This window comes from Hippopotamus amphibius, chromosome 5 (genome assembly GCF_030028045.1).
Source record: "Hippopotamus amphibius kiboko isolate mHipAmp2 chromosome 5, mHipAmp2.hap2, whole genome shotgun sequence".
NCBI classification, from domain to species: domain Eukaryota; kingdom Metazoa; phylum Chordata; class Mammalia; order Artiodactyla; family Hippopotamidae; genus Hippopotamus; species Hippopotamus amphibius.
Window position 1 is genome coordinate 74,835,786 of NC_080190.1, and position 17,817 is coordinate 74,853,602.

General features: G+C 42.0%; 1 protein-coding gene across 3 annotated transcripts in view; it reads left to right on the top strand.

The window, feature by feature from the left end:
* Positions 1-17,817, top strand: part of ANK3 (ankyrin 3) — a 679,472-nt gene that overhangs the window by 350,063 nt on the left and 311,592 nt on the right. The window contains exon 1 of one of the 3 annotated variants that reach the window (XM_057734350.1): positions 287-607. The exons of the other annotated variants lie outside the window; for them this stretch is intronic. Within the exon in view, the coding sequence (XP_057590333.1) occupies positions 494-607 (114 nt within the window). The 5' untranslated portion in view covers positions 287-493. Of the gene's footprint in view, positions 1-286; positions 608-17,817 lie in introns of those variants that run through there. 3 annotated transcript variants of the gene reach the window in all.

The following is a 17,817-nucleotide window of genomic DNA, read 5'->3' on the forward strand; positions in this document are numbered from 1 at the left end:
GTGATGTATAAATTGCAGCCCTGTCTTTTTTTCGAAGGATTCTAAAATAGGTTTTCAGAATTAGTGCTGGATTTTTGCTCCCGCGTGTGTGGTGACTCTTGATTTTTTTCCCTTCAGAGAAGCATCCTTTGCAGCATTCCCCCTTCCGAGGAATCACTTAGACACTTCCAGCTGGTGGCAGGGGATACAGCCATAATACAGCTTCCTCTGTCCCAGCTGTCTTTCTCACTACGGTAAATGCATTATGATGGCTGCACTCTCGTGTAAAGGTTCAGGTAGAGGGAGGTGTAGGATGAAGTCTGGAAGCCGTCGTTGGGGTTTTTAAAGCTTCGGCTTCTCCAGCATCTTGGCATTTTGAGTGTCTTCCTGCTTCGAGTCCAAGGTTTCTCTCCAGTGATTGAAATGCTGCTGGAAGCCTGATTAAAGGTGCCTGAGGGATATCACCTTCTACCAGGAAGCCCTGTGTGCTTGAGAGGATCTTTTTCAATGCATTATGGCTCATGCGGCCTCACAATTAAAGAAAAACAGGGATTTAGAAATCAATGCTGAAGAAGAGACAGAGAAAAAAAGGAAACACCGCAAACGGTCCCGGGATCGGAAGAGAAAGGTAGCTATGTATGCCAGCGCATAGATCTTGCCTGGATTCTTTTTGTTTTAATCTCCTCTTGGCATCTGTTAGACGCATTTGGGGCTATTTTTACATGCTGTGTGGAGTGTAAATTGGGTGTGTAAGTTGGGTGTGTAAATTGGGAACAGATGATAAAAACCCTATGGTGGACCACGGGTGTAGGATGGGCAAGGCAAGGGAAGATTTTATCCTGTGTGGGGGTGATTGCAGTGCTGATGCGGAAGGCTTGCACTTTACATAGGCATGGGGCGTGCTTCCATAACACAGAAAGGTGTTGCAAGGGACTTAAAAGTAGTTTCTTTCCAGTCCGGTCAAGGTTAAATGCACTGCGGTGACTTAGGATTGAGGGAGAGGCTGGAGAACCAGTCTTTGTACTTCTTAGAGTTCTGTCTCGTGGAAAAGGAGCTTTTGTGCTAGAACTGTGTCACATGTGTGCATTTCTCAGGCAGATCTGTGACCTTAAAGACATAGCAGAAAAGTCATTTCCTGCTTTGCTTTTTTTTTTCTTCTTTCCATCTGCCTCTCGTTTGTATAAGGTACTTTTAGGTAGGTTGTGCAATGGAAATAAGCTGCTGGACATAACTTTCTTTTGTTAAATACTGTGAAAACCAGAGAGGTTGGTCTTTCTCTGCTGGCCAAGAGTGACTATACTGAATGCAGGGATTCCCGTGACATGGCAGGGACTTGCAACCTTCAGCACTGATTGCTTTAGATCAAAGCATGGGCATTGATCCTCCCCTCTGATATTCTAATACAGGGGAGAAAATAGGAATATTCTAGGTCAGTGGTGTTTTATTACAGCCTGGGAATACTTACCTTTGAGTGGCTGTGCCCTTAAACATGACTCCTAGATACCGACCAGGGGAGTGAGGCCCCAAAGCACTTTTCCTCCTTGACAGTTAATAAAAATTGACTAAAACTCTGTGATCTGAATATGGGAGTCAGGTCATAAAGCATTTTTATGTCTCTTTGTGAGAATTCCCAAGGGAAAGATCATCTTAATTTGCTCTGAGCAGCGATGCATGTGCTTTTTGCAAATGACATGCAGATTTCATCCACCACATGTACCGTTCTTCAGAAGCGATCAGGAATATTTTCGGTGCCTTTGGCATTTTCTTCCGAGCGAGGATCTAGAGGAGAAGGCTCTCTGCCTTTTGTTACCTGGCAGACTCTCTGAGACTGAGTTTGGAGGGCTGCAGTGGTTCTGCTGCAAGATGTTAAAAACACATGGTTCCTACTTCACGATTCTTGTAAATAAACTTCTTGAACATATTTTCACAGAAGAACGAGCTTAAGTTAGGAAATTCCCTGCAGGTGTACTTCAAAGCCTCGCACAGCAGAGTTGTTATGAAATTGCCATAGTCTGCTAGGTTCTGGCCTAATTTTATTGAAGTTAGGTTGGTCTGTGGGTCGGTCACTATAGTTTGACCCCGTCTCTCTGCACATCTCCCCCCACTCACACGCCATGGTAAACTGGCTTCTGAGAAACACGGGGGCAGGAACATAAATTTGTAGAAAGATACAGTTTCATCATGAATGTCAACACTCTACATAAGAGTTATTAGCCGAGCCAGGCTTATGGACAGCAGTTTCCTGTGGGAGCAATGACAGGTCCGCTGCCCTTGTGCCAGGTCCCCTGTTTGACTTGGGAGCAAAATAGGGAAGGGGTGAGGCAAAGGGAGTTTGTGGGCTCACTGAGCTGAAGCAAATGCTTTGTGGACCCAAATGCTTTGTTATGAGTACAACAGAGTCTGTCCAATGTAAATCTCTTAGCAACCAGAAGGGAACATGGAGAAATATCAATATTGCTATTGTCAATGTGCAGGCAGATTTAAATGTTTTGTTCTCAGGGCACTCACAGAGGAGCTTCAGAAAGGGGCTCATGGATAACACTTTCATTGCTGTTGCGCTTGTTAATTCATAATACAGTGTAGTATGTGTAGTATGTATATCCCTATCAAAGGTACATGTAATACAGAAGATTTAACATTCACAGTCAAATGATGGCAGGGACTACTTCGAATGTGCAAAGTTCAGGTTAAATGACTTTGAAGACACAATCTAGATCTCCTTCTGTGACACAGCATATGTAACACTTAACTCATTGCAAAGTGAATTGTTTCAACTTTGAGTTTCTTTTTCCTACCTTATCCTAAAATCCTAATTCAGGCTTCCGGGCTACTTTGCTCCATGTTGTAGGCTCTACATCAGTTGGAAAAGCTGCTTTTAAATATTTGGTGGGTTAATATGGGAATTGTTGCTTTCACTCATATGCAGAAATGTCCTTTAGGATCTTTTAATTACATAAAGGAGTAGTGAACACTCTCATAAAATCACAAAATACAAAAGAAAAAACTTAGAGAGTATCAAGTCTATAAAATAAGGACTTTGACTTATGGTACCCCTGCAATTCAGGTTTGAGCAAGCCCAAGATTATATCTTTCTTGATTATATCTCTATGACACAGAATTATACAGTATGGAATATTACTAAGTATTATAATCAAATCATAATACACATGTAAAATTAACATGGGGCTCACATTTCATCGGGTTTTTTTTTTTTAAGTCCAGTGAGTTGCACATTTGGTCAATTTTGAATATTGACCATGAATAAGTGATTACCTCTCAAAAAGTAGGAAACTTCTAGGAATTTATGATTGGTTGAATTTTAATAATGATGTGTTTTCTTCTTGGCACAACAACTTTCGTGTCAAGAAAAAGAAAATCTTCCTGTTTGTTAAAAGGAAATTCATCTAGAATTAAATTAAATGATTAATGAACCCTTAATCATTTAATTAAAAAAAATTTTTTTTTAATTCTTTTTTTTTTTTTTTTTGACTGTGCTGCATGGCTTGCAGGATCTTAGTTCCCCAACCAGGGATCAAACCCCGGCCCTTAGCAGTGGAAGCATGGAGTCCTAATCACTGAACCACCAGGGAATTCCTCCTTAATCATCTTATCATCAAGTTTTCTGACTTTAAGCAAAAAAGAAGTTTCAATGAGTATTTAGCGTGAAAGTTTCTTACCCCCACTTCCCGTTGCTCTTCCCTGATACATTTTCCCCTTTACTCTCCTCCTTTCCTGATGGGCTTAGGTTGGCAGCAAGTGGGAGGCGTGCCAAAGGTCAACAGTGCCTGTGGGTGGGTTAGTGTCGGATCTGTGCCCTCAGTAAGCAACTTGCAGGAAGGAACTCTGTGTCTCTTGCATCCAGCAGGGTCCCTGGTCTGCAGGTGGTGGTCAGTAGAGGGTCCAAGCTGCCCTGAGCCCACAGGGGTTAGAATCACAAACGCTCTTCAGCACCATACTTACCTTGTTGCCGTTGGCCTTGGGTGCCGTCTTACCTACACGGTTTGCCCTCTCTCCACATAAACTATAAAATATATTTCAATAGCAATGAGTATTAGGAGAATTGACCTTAATTTATTCATTGTTTTTTATGCATGCGTGTGTGTATTTACTATGTCCTGTCAAAACAAAAAACAAAAAAACTTCGAGGTGACCCATAAAAATTTATACTGAAAAAAAGGAAACATTTATGGAGTTCCCATCTCTCTCTATATGACTGACAAAGGAAGATACTAGGATAAAGTGGCAATTAATTCTATGATTAATATCTTTTCTGATTATTGGTGTCAAGCTCATACATATTCAGTGGCAAAGCAGGGATGAATATTCATTGCTTCATTTTTGCATTTGTATATTCATTCAGCAAATATTTATTGAGTGACTTCTGGCATCAGGCACTGCATTCCACTTGGAGACAAAGCTAAAGGAGGCAGAGTGGCAACAGTATGGTAGCTCCCTGCAGAGCGGGGAGGAAGAGAAGAGCACCATTAAACACCCTACAAAGAGGGAGCCACAACAAGACCTCCCCAGTTCAACTTGAATGGGCACACAGAAGGTTCTCGGCATAGCTGCGCCTTGGAGGAGGAGTGAGCGAGACAGACAAGGAAAAGAACAGGAATCCCAGGCCCACAGTGGTTCAAATATGAGAGAACATTCAGGTGTGTGAGAAACAAACGGTATTTTGGAGAAAAGGGGACATGAGTATGTGGCAGGAAAAATGGCTGGAAAAGTAGCCAGAGGCCACATCATGGAAGTCTTTTTATGCCATCTTACGTAGTTGGAAATTAGCCTTCTCAAAGAAGAGAGGGCCTTGAATGGCCTCTGGTGGTGATGGTAGGGAGAGGAGACTGAAGAGCTTTCTGAGTTTAGAACCATCCCTCAAGCATCGGTGCTGTAGACAGCGGCCGGGAGAGCTGTCAGGAAGCACCGCTTGTGATGCAGACGTGGGGGATGCTGAGGGTCTGAACCAGGGCAGAGATGATGCTGATGGAGAAGGGGGTGTTGCATACGAGAGATATTTAGGGGAAGACTCAGTAGAACTTGGCAGTGGATTGTGTGTAGGATGTGAGAGGGAGAGATCAGATTCTAGGGTAACTGCCAAGTTTCTGGCTTAAAGCAGAAGGTGAAGAATTAAATTTCCTGGATTCATTTCTTTTCTCCCAGGACATTTCTTGACCTCTTACAAAATGCACCAGGTAGGGTTTTTAATTGCTTTTTTTAGGTGGAGGCTCATTTCGTCTTCACAGCAACCCTGAGAAGAAAGTATCAATATTTCTATCATCCCCATTTTACAGATGGGAAAACTGAGACATGAGCCTTCAAGCTGTTCCCTCAAAGTTCCCACTCTAATTAGTGATTGAGCTGAGATTCAAATTTACATAGCCTAACTCTCTAGCTTGTGCTCTTAACTACATACACTGTACAGTGTATATAGTTAATATTTTCACAGCTACACATCAAAGGGGGCTTGATTCAGAGAATCTTCTAAAAGATAAGCTATTTTCTTAACATCTGGAACCTTGCATAACAGGCTTTATATCTCTAAGTAATCCAGTATTGTGGTGAGTCTATTTTTCTTACCCTCTGCAATAGATTTGAATGTTTTACCTTAGGAACTTTTTTTTTTTTTAATTTAAAATGAGATGAAAAATCACGAACACCAGGACATCAAATCCTCAAAGACCTGTTGCTGTAATAACAACACAACAGTGTCCTAAGTGCATGCTGTATACCAGGCAGTGTGCAGACTGAGTTCCATGGTTTATCCTATTTTTTTGCTCACAGCTTTTCTATAAGGCAGGTGTTATTTTCATTTCCATTTTTCATAGCTAAAACCGAGGCTTCAAGAGACTAAATAACTTGCCCAAGGTCATATAGCTAGTAACTGGAGGGCCTACACTTAAATTTGGGTCATAGGACTTTGGAATCTGTCAGGCTGGGTTTATTGTAATGAAACTCTACCAGTGTCTTTTAGGGTTAAAGCAGTTGAAGAATTTGAGAATAGATTTCAGGAGACCTGAACTGTTGAGTGTGATCTCTTGCCATTGAAGCTTGGTGCTTCCTGACATTTTACAGGATCTCCCATGTCTGGTTACCTGTGTACCTGCAGCACCCATGATATAAGATGCCAGGCAGGGTGAGGCTTTTACTGCAGCACCTGGACTTTGGGGAAGAGGATTGTGTGGACCCTTATGGGACAAAGGGAACCTAGTCTGTTTCCTGCTCTGCTGAGTCCATAGACTCCAGATCTCTAGGGAGCCTGGTTTCTCTCTCAACATACTTGATATTCTGTACTGTAATTATGTGTTTACATGTGTGTCCTACCCAAGAGACTGTGAGCTCCTTGAGGGCAGGGGTGGGGGCTTGCAGAGTAGGCGGGTGGGTGGAAGCTGAGGGAGGGAGGGAGAAAGGTGGATGGCTGGATGGGTGGGTGGGTGGATGAGAGGCAGTAGCATGCTTTGGAACATGGGTTATAGAGTAAGACTGAGTTCGGGTGCTGGTGCTGTCACTTAGCTGCTGTATTCTTGGGGGATTTATTTAACTTTTTGATACCTTAATCTCTATACCTGCAAAATGAATATAATAGTAGTATGTCCTTAGCCACAGAGTTGTAATAAGATGTCAATGAATTAATATTGGAACAGTGCTTGGCACAATGTGAGAGCCATATAGTGATGATGGTGGTTGCTGTTCATAATGAACAGACAGGTAAACAGAAGAATGAATGGGCTGTTTGCAACCTGAGCCATCAGGAGGGATTGTGCCAGCAAGTCAGCTCAGTGAAGTCAGGCAGGTAAGCTCCCGAGGAGCACATCCGGATGCTGCCCTGTCTCCACTCTTCCCCAGCTGGGAAAGGATGGATGGAAGAAGGCTTAGCTCAGTCATAGGGAAGGCTGTAAACCTTTGTCCTTTGTCGTGCCAGAGATTCAGGAGTTGGGAGACAGTTCAGTAAGACTGTAGCCGTTTGGTTCTCCGTACTCTGTTACCATCATGGTACATTTTTTTTCCTTAATAAAGTCATCTGTTCATTTTTTCCTTAACAAAGTCATCTGTTAATTAAAAAAAAAAGAACTTAATGCTATTAAATTAGAGCCAAAATAACTGATACCTTTATACTGAACATAGATCAGGAATGATTTTATAGCAGTGTATCATAATGTGATTAATTATGGCTTCAAAATTATTGCTTATAACCTAGGACTACAAAATGTATATAATACTGCCTAAAACAAACAAACAAAAACCTTAAAGCGTTTTCTCGCTCTTGATCAATTACCTTTATAACCAGTACAGGATCATGTTAGTGATAAATTCTACATTTATTACCGTCTGAATATGTTAAAATGTTTTTTTTGTTAGTTTTGTCATCAACATACTGCAGCACCTGAACTGTTTCTTCCTGACTCTCCAGGCCCTTGATCTTTTCTGTCTTTGAATTTTCCTTTGGTGTGATGTTGTATTATTATGTGCATGTATGTGTGTTTTATTGCATCTCAATATGGACACCTGTTAGCTTTTCATAGGTTTGCTTGAGGGAAAAGAGGATTTGGCAGTGTTTTAAATTCGTTACAGCTATGAGAAAAGTTTACATGAATCATATCACATTTTACTTGCATCTGTTCACTTAATACAAATGTATTGTACGCCCCCATTATCCCTGTCACTGTACGGGGGACTGGTAAGATCAAGGATGGAACCTGTACGTCCATCTACGCACTCGCTTCGGGATTCTGCTTGTGTTACTCTACACAGGTAGGGGTGAAGGACTTAAGAAAAGTGGACCTCCAGTGTGCGGAGTGCCTTTTGCATTCCTCATCTAATGTGAATTTATGTCAACGCTATGTCATAATGTTAACTACATGTACAGAGGTATTAGCCGAAGCTTAAGTTTGTTATGTAACTTGCCTCAGTTACAGAAATAGCTGGGCTTAGGGCCAAGGTCTCTGTGGTTGTAAGTCCCTTGCTTGGGCCATCAGAACCTCTACAGAAGAGATTTTTTAAGGGAGGTTCTTATTAATAGACATATGTATTGAATTCTTATATCAAGAGAAGAATTATCACCTTTGACATGTTAAAAGTTAAGATATTTAGTAATTGGGATTTTTGTAAATCAATCACTTATATTTAACTCCAAAGACTAAATATTGTATAAACCATTACACTTAAGTTAGTGTAATTCTACATTTAAAAGAATTTTTAAGAGGAATTCAGTCACTGAAAAGAAATAGAATCATTAGCTTATACCTACTGACTGATATACAGGTTAAATATTGAAAGAGAATGTCTAAATACAAAGTTACACTGTCAGTTACATAATTCAAACTTTATTCTAGAGAAATTTCTATAGAAAAGTAACATTTGGAAACAAGCAGGCTGCTATAATTTTACCCAAATTGGTGTTGCTAGTTTGCACAAATGAAAAACAGAAGAGTTGAAAGAAAAAGAATGGAACTCAAGCTTGAATCTTTTACATATAAATCAGATTTTTCTGGCGCTGATCCCATTCATTCAAGATTACGCTTTCCTGGACCCAAAGTGGTGTCATGAGCTAGGACAGTCCACCATCCCAAAATACAGGAGCTGCCTATAAAATGTGTAGACTTCAATTTAGATATAGTTGGTTCCAGTGAATTATTTCTCAGTCATAGGTGGCTTTCCACTAATTAGGATCATATCATCAGTTCTCTTTGAATTTCGATAAAGCCCATGAGAATGGGTCGAATAGAGACTAACGTTCATATCTGCCAGCTCTGCGGCTTGCCTTTTGGCAGAACAAAAGCCAACGAGCACCGTCACCACATGAGAAGGTTGTATGGACTGAACGGAAAAGAACTTGGGAGAGAGGACTTGGCCAGAGAGGGTTGGATGGAAAGAAGCCCAAGATTTTCTAGTGACTGGAAGTCAGTGACACAGAAACACTTCTAATTTACGTGTAGATGCCCTAAGACCTTGGTGATGTTAATATAAACAGCATTATTTTACCCTAATGAAATATAACTTTGTAAGACGTCTATACAATGGAAGAAGCAAATGGTCAATTTTGTTTAGTGGAGGATTAAAAACATGAATAAAGTAGGCAGGCAATAAGGAGACAGATGTGGGGGAAGGGCCAAGGACTACAATTCACGGTTCTGGAAGGAATGGACTTTGGGGCTACAGGTGAGTTCATATGGCACGGCTCCTGATGAGCTGTCTGGCCGTAAACTAAATTTCTTTGGGCTTCAGTTCCCACATCGGTCAAATGGGGCTATTAATCCTTTACTTGCATGTATAGTGTTAAGAGTAGAAATACTGCAAAGGTGTTTTGCCAGGTTCCTGACATAAAGGGAGCCCTTATGAGGGCTCCTAGTTTCCCTTATAGTGTGGGCTCTCTCTCAAATTAAATCCAGTGACTGTAGCCAAGAAGGGGGCAGAGGAACTGAGAAAAAGAGGGACTGTTTTGAAGAAGTTTTACACCCAGGAGGTACTCAAATTATTTGATGAATGAAATTCTACTCATAGACTTGCATCCTCAAACAGCCACTCGAGTTCTGCAGTTCAGCTCTTTGCAAACTTTTCTACAGCCCTCAGGGAATTGACATCTGTCATTTTGAGAGCTCCTCCCAAAGACTCATATGTTAAACACATTTTCCATTCATGAACACTATTATTAATTAGCTTCTCTTCGTAGTTAAATGATAACCTAGGTAGATATTAAAGAAAGCTTAAGAACCAGACGTACAGATAGAGGTATCAGACAATTCTTTTAGCAAATGAACTTTATTTTGCAAATTTGGGCATGAGGTTGAAATATTTATATAGGAAAAGTACTTAACTGGGCTGAATGAAACAATCTTCACTGGAGAGTTTATACATGATGATTACTGAGAAGAAACAAAATATTACCTGTACAATATGTCTGTAAGATACGTATACCATATTTCATTACCAACTAACTTATCACCCCCTCGGGGGAGCATGGCCGTTAAAGACAGTTGCAAGATAGTTGGGGACCAAAGGAAGCGTGAATAATCTGACCAATATAGAGTCCTCACCTTTTAGACCTGGTTTCAGAACCCAAAGTGGCCTGTGCACTGTCTTCCTTTACCAGCACGTTCTCTTCCGCATGCTTTCTCAGACTGCCACAGGGCAGGGCCTCTAGCACTTTCAATCACATTACCCCACCCTGGACCTGATTGACCCAGTTCAAGATCTGCCACTCAGAATTATCCATGTATTTAAACCCTCTCCTTCACCCTACACCAAATAGGAAGACCACACCTGATGCCTGGACCTCTCTCCTAAGACATTTTTATTATAGACTGTATGTGATTTTTCACTTTTCAAAGAGGACAGCATCGTGAGATACTCAACAGCAAGAGTGTACGGAACATAATTTACTCTTTCTTTCATTTACTGAGCTATAATTCACTGAGGGATTACAGTGGGCCGGGCTCTCTGTCAAGTGCTTTGCGTATCCTATTGAATCCTCATGCATGGGTGGTATTATCCGTATCGGGGGAGTTACACTCTGAAAGTTTGAGCAAGCCCAGGCTTGCACAGTTAGCAAGTATAAAGCTAGAGTTCAAACCCAGATCAGCTTGATCACAATTTTCCCTGAATGCTGGCCTCCACGACATCCTGACTTCAGCAACCCCTGCCTTGCTGGCGTTTCTGCCCCTAGAAAACTCCTAATGGGATGCTTCTTGTGATTGATCTTGTCCCCCCAAAAGAAAAGTAAAAAATGGGGCGTGGAGCATAGGAGGGTAATCACAGAGAATGTGATCATCAGTTTACTTCAAGCCACTTTCACTTTACACATCTACATGAAATGCCTCCTGCCTTAACAAGATCATAATCATATTAATGGTAAAATAAAGAAATGTGAATATAATTAGTTCCCAAATGTTGGTATTTTCCAGGATAAGCGGTGAAATCATCTTGTGTTGGCTGATTTCTTGGGTTTTGAAGTGAGTGTATTCCCACGTGTTTGCTGGTGCCTTCTGTCCCATGATTATCATTTTTTCGTGAGAAAACGGTGGAATAAGCTGGTTTTAAATAATTCACTCAGGGCCTCAAAACAGATGAATTTTCAGAGCATCGATTAAAATACGATTTGTAGAATGGTAAGAAAGTAACACTGACATCAAAAATCTATTTCAGCTGATGACATAGACAAAATTCGAGTCACCATTACTTTGCTAGATTTTTTTGTCATCAGGATAGAAAAGATCTCTTAGGCCTTATGAAGTGATACTCCTTTTTTGTCCTTGACGATAAGAACAATGGGTAAAAAAATTTTAATTTGGGGAGTGGAGCTGGTAAAAAGTGGAGTCTTCAAAAATAGTATTATTTAGAATAGATGATTTTAGGCTTTACTAGCCAGCCTCATTGTGAATCAACAGGAAACTCGCTAGCAAAAGTTAGGTTCCAGCAAGTTCCTACTGGTGTAGCACGGGGAACTCTGCTCAATGTTATGTGGCCGTCTGGATGGGAGGGGAGTTTCGGGAGAATGGATGTGTGTATGTGTATGGCCGAGTCGCTTTGCTGTGCACCCGAAACTGTCACAACATTGTGAATCGGCTGTACTCCAATATACAGTAAAAAGTTTAGAAAGCAAAAAAAAGCGAAAAAAAAAAGTTTCCATTTACAGCAAAATAGTTGGTAGGTGCCAAAGGCTGTTATCTCTGCTAATACTTACGTGAGTTAGGTGGCTTTATTCTCATTTTGCAGGTCAGGAGAATGAGGCTAAGACATTGAATTGATCCGTAACAGAGAGCTAAAAGGAGAGGCAGAACCTGAACCCATAGCCGTGTCATACTCGAAGTCCTTCCCCACCCCCATTTCACTGTCCTGCCTACAGATTGTTCACCTGTCATATAAGCGTCTTCCATTTGGAGAAGTCTTTTACTTTGATTTTTCATTAATTTTCTAATCAGTTTCTAGTTCATTTTTATGCCTCTTGTTTGCCAACATTATCATTCATTCGTTTTATGCGATAAGTAGTAGAGGAGAAGTGCTTTTTAAATAATGATGCATGGCTTAAGCTCTATGTTTTTACCTTCCAGTGTTACCTGGGGACTTAAAGTATTATTGTAAAGCACAGCAATTTTGAATCAGTACAAAAAGATCATAACTGGCATTGGCACCATGGATTTACACTAGTCCAGGAAACCAGGAAAGCAACATTTGTCCAAAGCCATAACCTTGAACAAAGCATTGTGTTTTCTATGAGTAAATCCTCAATAGGGCCAGTCTCCTCATTCCCGGCTATATTCCTGCTACCTGGCTGCTTAGGGGTGAAGGAGGGAGGACATGCTGGAAGGTTCTGAGGTCACTGAACCCCACACTGCACACCGCTCCCTCCTTCTCCTGCGAAGACCTGCTGTCCCTGTGTGCAGGTGCTTGGTCACTGCAGCTTAATTCAATAACATCATGAGTATATTTACTTAGCTCTGTCAACACTCAAAATACATTTGCCTGCCCTTAAGTAACAGGAAGAGAACTGTATTGATGTTTAAAAATGCTGAATGCAATGAATTTCTTTCCTTTGAAGAATGGCCATTGCTAAGGATCCCCGCTTTACTATGCCTCTTCAGCAGGCATCATTCTTTGCCGTCTAAAAATAAATGGTTTCGTTATGCACATTTATTCCAAGTGGAATTAATAATATTGGTAATTCAGGCATGTGAGACCCACACATTCACTTGTCTTCATTAGCCTGGAATTAGTGGTCCTGATCACCCTCCTCATTTCCAGTCTGTGATTCGTTTCAGGTTTTGATCGTGCCTCATCTTAGTGGAAACCGGATCTTGGAGGGTGACCATGAACACATTCAAAATAGGTGTTTTCCCTGGTGACTGTGTGATGACCTGGCTAATGTGCGCCCTGGTGGTGATTTTCTGCAGACACGCAGTGTGGTTAAGACAGCCGGGCTTTCTCTTGCTCCACTATGTGTGGGTCCAGATCCTGGTCTTTCTCTGAGCTTTCCATGGGAGAGCCTTGTCTTCACTGGCTGGTTGTCATTTGATTTTACACAAGATGTTTTAGTGGATTTTCTGTGGGATAAGATTAAAATAATTATGCAGCCATCCATTTGGCTTCTGATAAGTATGATCTTTTTGTTTTCCGGTGGATTAGTTAGAATTTTGTTTGCAGTGTCAGGAAGGGAGAGTGTTCTTAGGTGCGTTTGGCATTCTCGGCTTTGACCTGCTTTCCTAGAGCTCATTTCAGCTTTAGCAGAACCTAAATTATTAATATGATCTGTGCTGTATCTGCCTATAGGGCTTAATCCAGCCTCTTTTTTTTTAAAGTGCTGCTGGGGATCTCTGGAATAATAGAAAAACTCATTTTTGAGGTTCTGTGGGAAGAGCAAATGGGTCTGGTTGTAAGCTGTGGAGTCACATAGGCTCGGGTTTGAGTCTCACCACTGTCCCTTTTTTGCTGAGTAGTCTTGAGGTGGTTACTTAACCTCTCTGAACCTCTGCGCCCTCTTCCATAGTAACACCTATTGCAAAGAAAGGTGATGAAGACAAAATTGAATTGATCATGAAGTAAGTGGCACAGAGCAGTGATTGAACAAATGTTCATTCCTCTTCCTTCCCCATCCTTTCCTCTTTCCCTGGTCCACTTGGAAGAAATGAGAGTCTTGCTCTTTGCTGAATGTATTTAGTGAGAGTTGTCAGTTAAAATGGGGAGTATGTTTGCTGAAATTAATTATAAAGCAGGGGGTAAAAAATAAAGAGTATGTGTGTATGTAGAGAAAAACAGATTTATATAAAATTTAATAATTTTATACTTCTCTCTATATGTATATGTTTCATATATATGTGTGTGTGTGTGTGTATTCTGTAGGTAGAGAGATTCCACAGAGGACAGTTAAACTGGAGCCAGATTTCATTCGTTTCCATTAGGAAGCAATGTAGTTTGTGGCGAGAGCATTGAAGGTGGACACTGAAGGTGGCGGGGGACACTGGGGTCCTTTGGAGGTGCAGGGCTTTCCCAGGATCACTCAGTACAGGGCACCCACGTGCAGTGCAGGGTCTCCGTCTGCTTGGTGCACTTTCCAGGCTAGGGGAGAAGCCAGTACTTTTCCCTGGGTCCACCTTCATGGGTTTACCTTTGCCTTCCCTTTAAAGGTCTCACACTGGCAGCTGCTCCTTGGCTCCCGGAGTGAAATCCGCTTGGAGGAAACCAATCAGCCCAAGTTCAGTTTTAGGACTCTCCTCCAAGCGCTTCAGAGGCTTTCTCTGATACGCGTTTCCCAGAGACAGTGAAAGAGACATAGGCAAACCACAGCCAGACAGGGTGTCTTGCTAAATATTACCGTCCGATCACAGAAGACGTCTTTGAGAGCCTTTGACAGTGTTTAATACCTGTTGTGACACTTCTACTCCCTGCTGGATCACTTGTCACCTCCTAGGACGTTCTGTGAGTCCTCTTGCTTAGATATTCTCACTGTGTAAATCATCGCTGTCCGTAGTAGACACAACATTCCGCCCCCAGAGCATTGCTGTGACCTTTTTGAAATATGTCTTCCCACTATTTTGCTATGCGTGGATATACTTAGTGTCTTCTCTCCTCTCTTTCTTTCCCTTCACTTCCTTGTCTTCCCTTTTTTCCTCCCCCACCCCGCCCAATTAATAGAAATGAGACAACAGTGGTATCTCCTGTTTTGTGACCTCATTTTTCTCGCTGAAGAATGCAAATATGAATGTATGTTCAGGTCAACAAATATATTTCTGTAAGGCCTTCAGTGGATTTATACAGTATTCTACTTAATGGATGTGCCAAATCGTATCCAACTCATCTCTTGTTTCTATATACTGAGTTCGTTTCAATTTTTGCTTTATGAAAAATGGCACAAAGGACAGTACAGCTTCCTCTTTTTCTTTAACCACAGTGTTCTCGTTTTCCACTCTCTTTATTTCCGCTGGTTTCTTAGCAAGCCTTCAGGGTCCCCTGTTCTTAAGCCAGAGTCCGCATTCGCCGCGTCATTTCCCACAGATTCACTCGTCGAGCCCAGTTCTGCTCAGGATGACTCTCCCTGTCCCCCTCCGCAGAGCGTAGCCCTGCTCTCCCGCCGCTGGTCTTCGTGTCACTCTGCCTGCAGTATCTCCTTCCTCCCTTCCCCTTCCAACTGTTAGGGCTCATCTCCAATCCCATCTTCTTCCTGGGACGTCGGTTTACCAGCTGGAAGTCATTTCTTTCCTCTTAACTATTACAAGTCTTTGTACCTCTTAGGAAACCTAAGATACTCTCCATGGAATTACTGTCTTTCGTATGTGAAAACCTCCAGATGAAAAGTTACAAGTCTCGATTTTGAATCTTGGCAAGGCCCCTAAGTTTTCAACTTCAGCTGCTTCTTGCTTGTATTTTATATGGAGGCCCGTGGCACAGTGGTAGGAGAGGACTTCCCAGCTCTGTGAGTTCTCTCATGCTCCTACTGGACCACAAATTCCTGGTTCCAGATCATTAGTGATTGACAGCATGTCCTCTCCAGGCCCCCTTGGCTTTGTCCTGTTAAATGAATAAATGGCAGTGACCACACAGCTCTCTGCCCAAGGCGCTGTGCCCTTCTTCCAGCCTTCAGTGGAGAGTTTTTAGGCCCATGGCTCTCAACTGGCAAGAGAAGGGGCCATGTCACAGTCACCTGGGGGCAGTGTGACCAACCAGCCTGCTTTGTCCAGGACTGAGGGATTCCCCAGCATGCAGGCCTTGCAGTGCTAAAATTGGGACAGCCCTAATCCTCTCCCCAAGGGCCTATTAGAATGGATAGAACGTGGCCCGGGAGGGGCTGGGGACGATTAGTAGAGCAAGGGGGGGAGGTGCTCTGTGCCACCTGTCTCTGAAATCCTCTCACCCTTGCTTCCTCTGAGGGTCTTGCTTTCCATCTGTAATTATGACATCAGTCTTTCTCCTCTAGGAGTCATTTTTCCATTTTTTAATTTCCAGTGTCATGCGTGGGCATTATTTCTTCCTAAATCTTCTGCCATCTCCTGATTGTTTAAGCACAGTGGACCCTTCCACACGCTATGCATAGCGAGTATAGGAAAGTACGTAAAATTGAGCTTTGGGCAACAACTTGTGCTTTCATCATATAGGGTCTCACATAGGACCCCATTGCTCGCGCTTGGCTTTTCTCTCTGTCTCTTTAACTCCCTGGATCGTGTATTGCACTCACCGTCTTGTTTTGAGTATTCCCAACTCTGCCAAAGCTCTCTCCTCCTTCCCCCCGACCTGAGCCCAGGGAAAGACACCCCAGCCTTCCAGCAGTCTCACCCCTGGAGAAGCCCTGGCCTGGTTGCCACTTTCTACTGTGTGATGGGGCATTGGACACAAACAGACATAAAGAACTTTACTACTTTTCAATTTAATTCCAGTTTAGAGTCTCACATCCTAGTTAGAGGGAATCTACCGCTGTTTTTTTAGGAAATGGTTCGATGGGAGCCACTACAGATTAGCATAACTAAAATGTTACATGTGCAAGAGAATCACATTTTCCTCTAATTTACATGATTAAGATAGCAAATGTGATTGTTCACAAAAATTTGAAGTACTGGGTTAAAAATTTCATTTATCATGCCTCCATTTTCATACCAATCATTCAAATCGTATGTAATGGATTAGTAATGACTTTTAGAGACTGCAGTTTAAAATATATGATTCAATCACTTAATTAGAATGAGTAAAGGATTGATTTCATTTCATTTAAACGGAAAGAAGAGCTACGGTAGAAATCTGAATTTGAACCTATAGGCCTTACCTGAAGGACAAGCACACGGGTTCTGAAGGACAGAGCTGTGTGGAAAATTCCCCCAGTGTCGAGAGGCGTGCAATGGTAGAGGTGGAAGGAGCCTTGGAGGTCGCTGAGCTGCCCTCTGCAGAGCCTGCCTCTCCTTGTCAGCCTCGGTGCGTGAATTCCCTGTGACTCCAAGTGTCCTACCTCTAAACATAGCCCACACCGTTTCTGGGCACTTCTGAATGTTAGCATATAGTCTCATTTTGAGACTAAATCTAGCTCCCTGTTATGTCCACCCATGTGCCAGCTCTTTATATAGATGGAGAGAGTGGTGTGTTGATGCTGCCTCTTCTCCTCAAGCTGAATGCTCTTGGTTCCTTTCGCCGGTCCTCATACGACACTTGCAAGACCCCTTAATTCCCCATTTAGGAATTAAGTGGATTAATTAATTAAGGAACCCTAAGGATTCCCACTTAGGAATCACGTGATTCCGGAAATGGACATAGTAGTTTGCATGTGGATTGTCCAGCTCATACTGCGTTGATACAGCACAGCCTCAGCTGTTGCCACTCATTTGTAAAAGGGGCCAAGGTCACCGTCATTTTAGGGAGAAGACAGTCGAGCGCCTGTTCGGTCCCTTTTCGTGGGAACTTTGCTTCCGTTTTGCGTATGGATTTTATCCTTCCTTCTTAACTTTTAGTTTGGCCTCCTGATTGGTGTGGAAATGCAGTGTGTACGTTTGACTGATTTGTGAATACAGTGGAACACTTATAAACAGTACCCAAAAATAGATTTGTAAAGATGCAAAAGCTTTGTCCCTTCTAAGACTTTATCTTCTGTATCTTCCATTGCAATATCTCCCATTACGTCATCCCTCATACTTAGTAATTATTTCCTAAGTGAGTATTAAATGCCAACCATATGTTCTGCATTGTTCTTTCTCTTTCTGCTTGGCTTCTGCCCTTCCATTTTGTTTTTTCGTATCCGCTTTATCCTCAAAGTATTTACTAGAATTCACTAGAACAGATGGAAATACTTCAATATCAGTTGGATACCAAAGAGGAACAAATTGTGTAATGTGGTAAACTTTAGCAAAGGTTGATTTTTTCACATATTTCAGA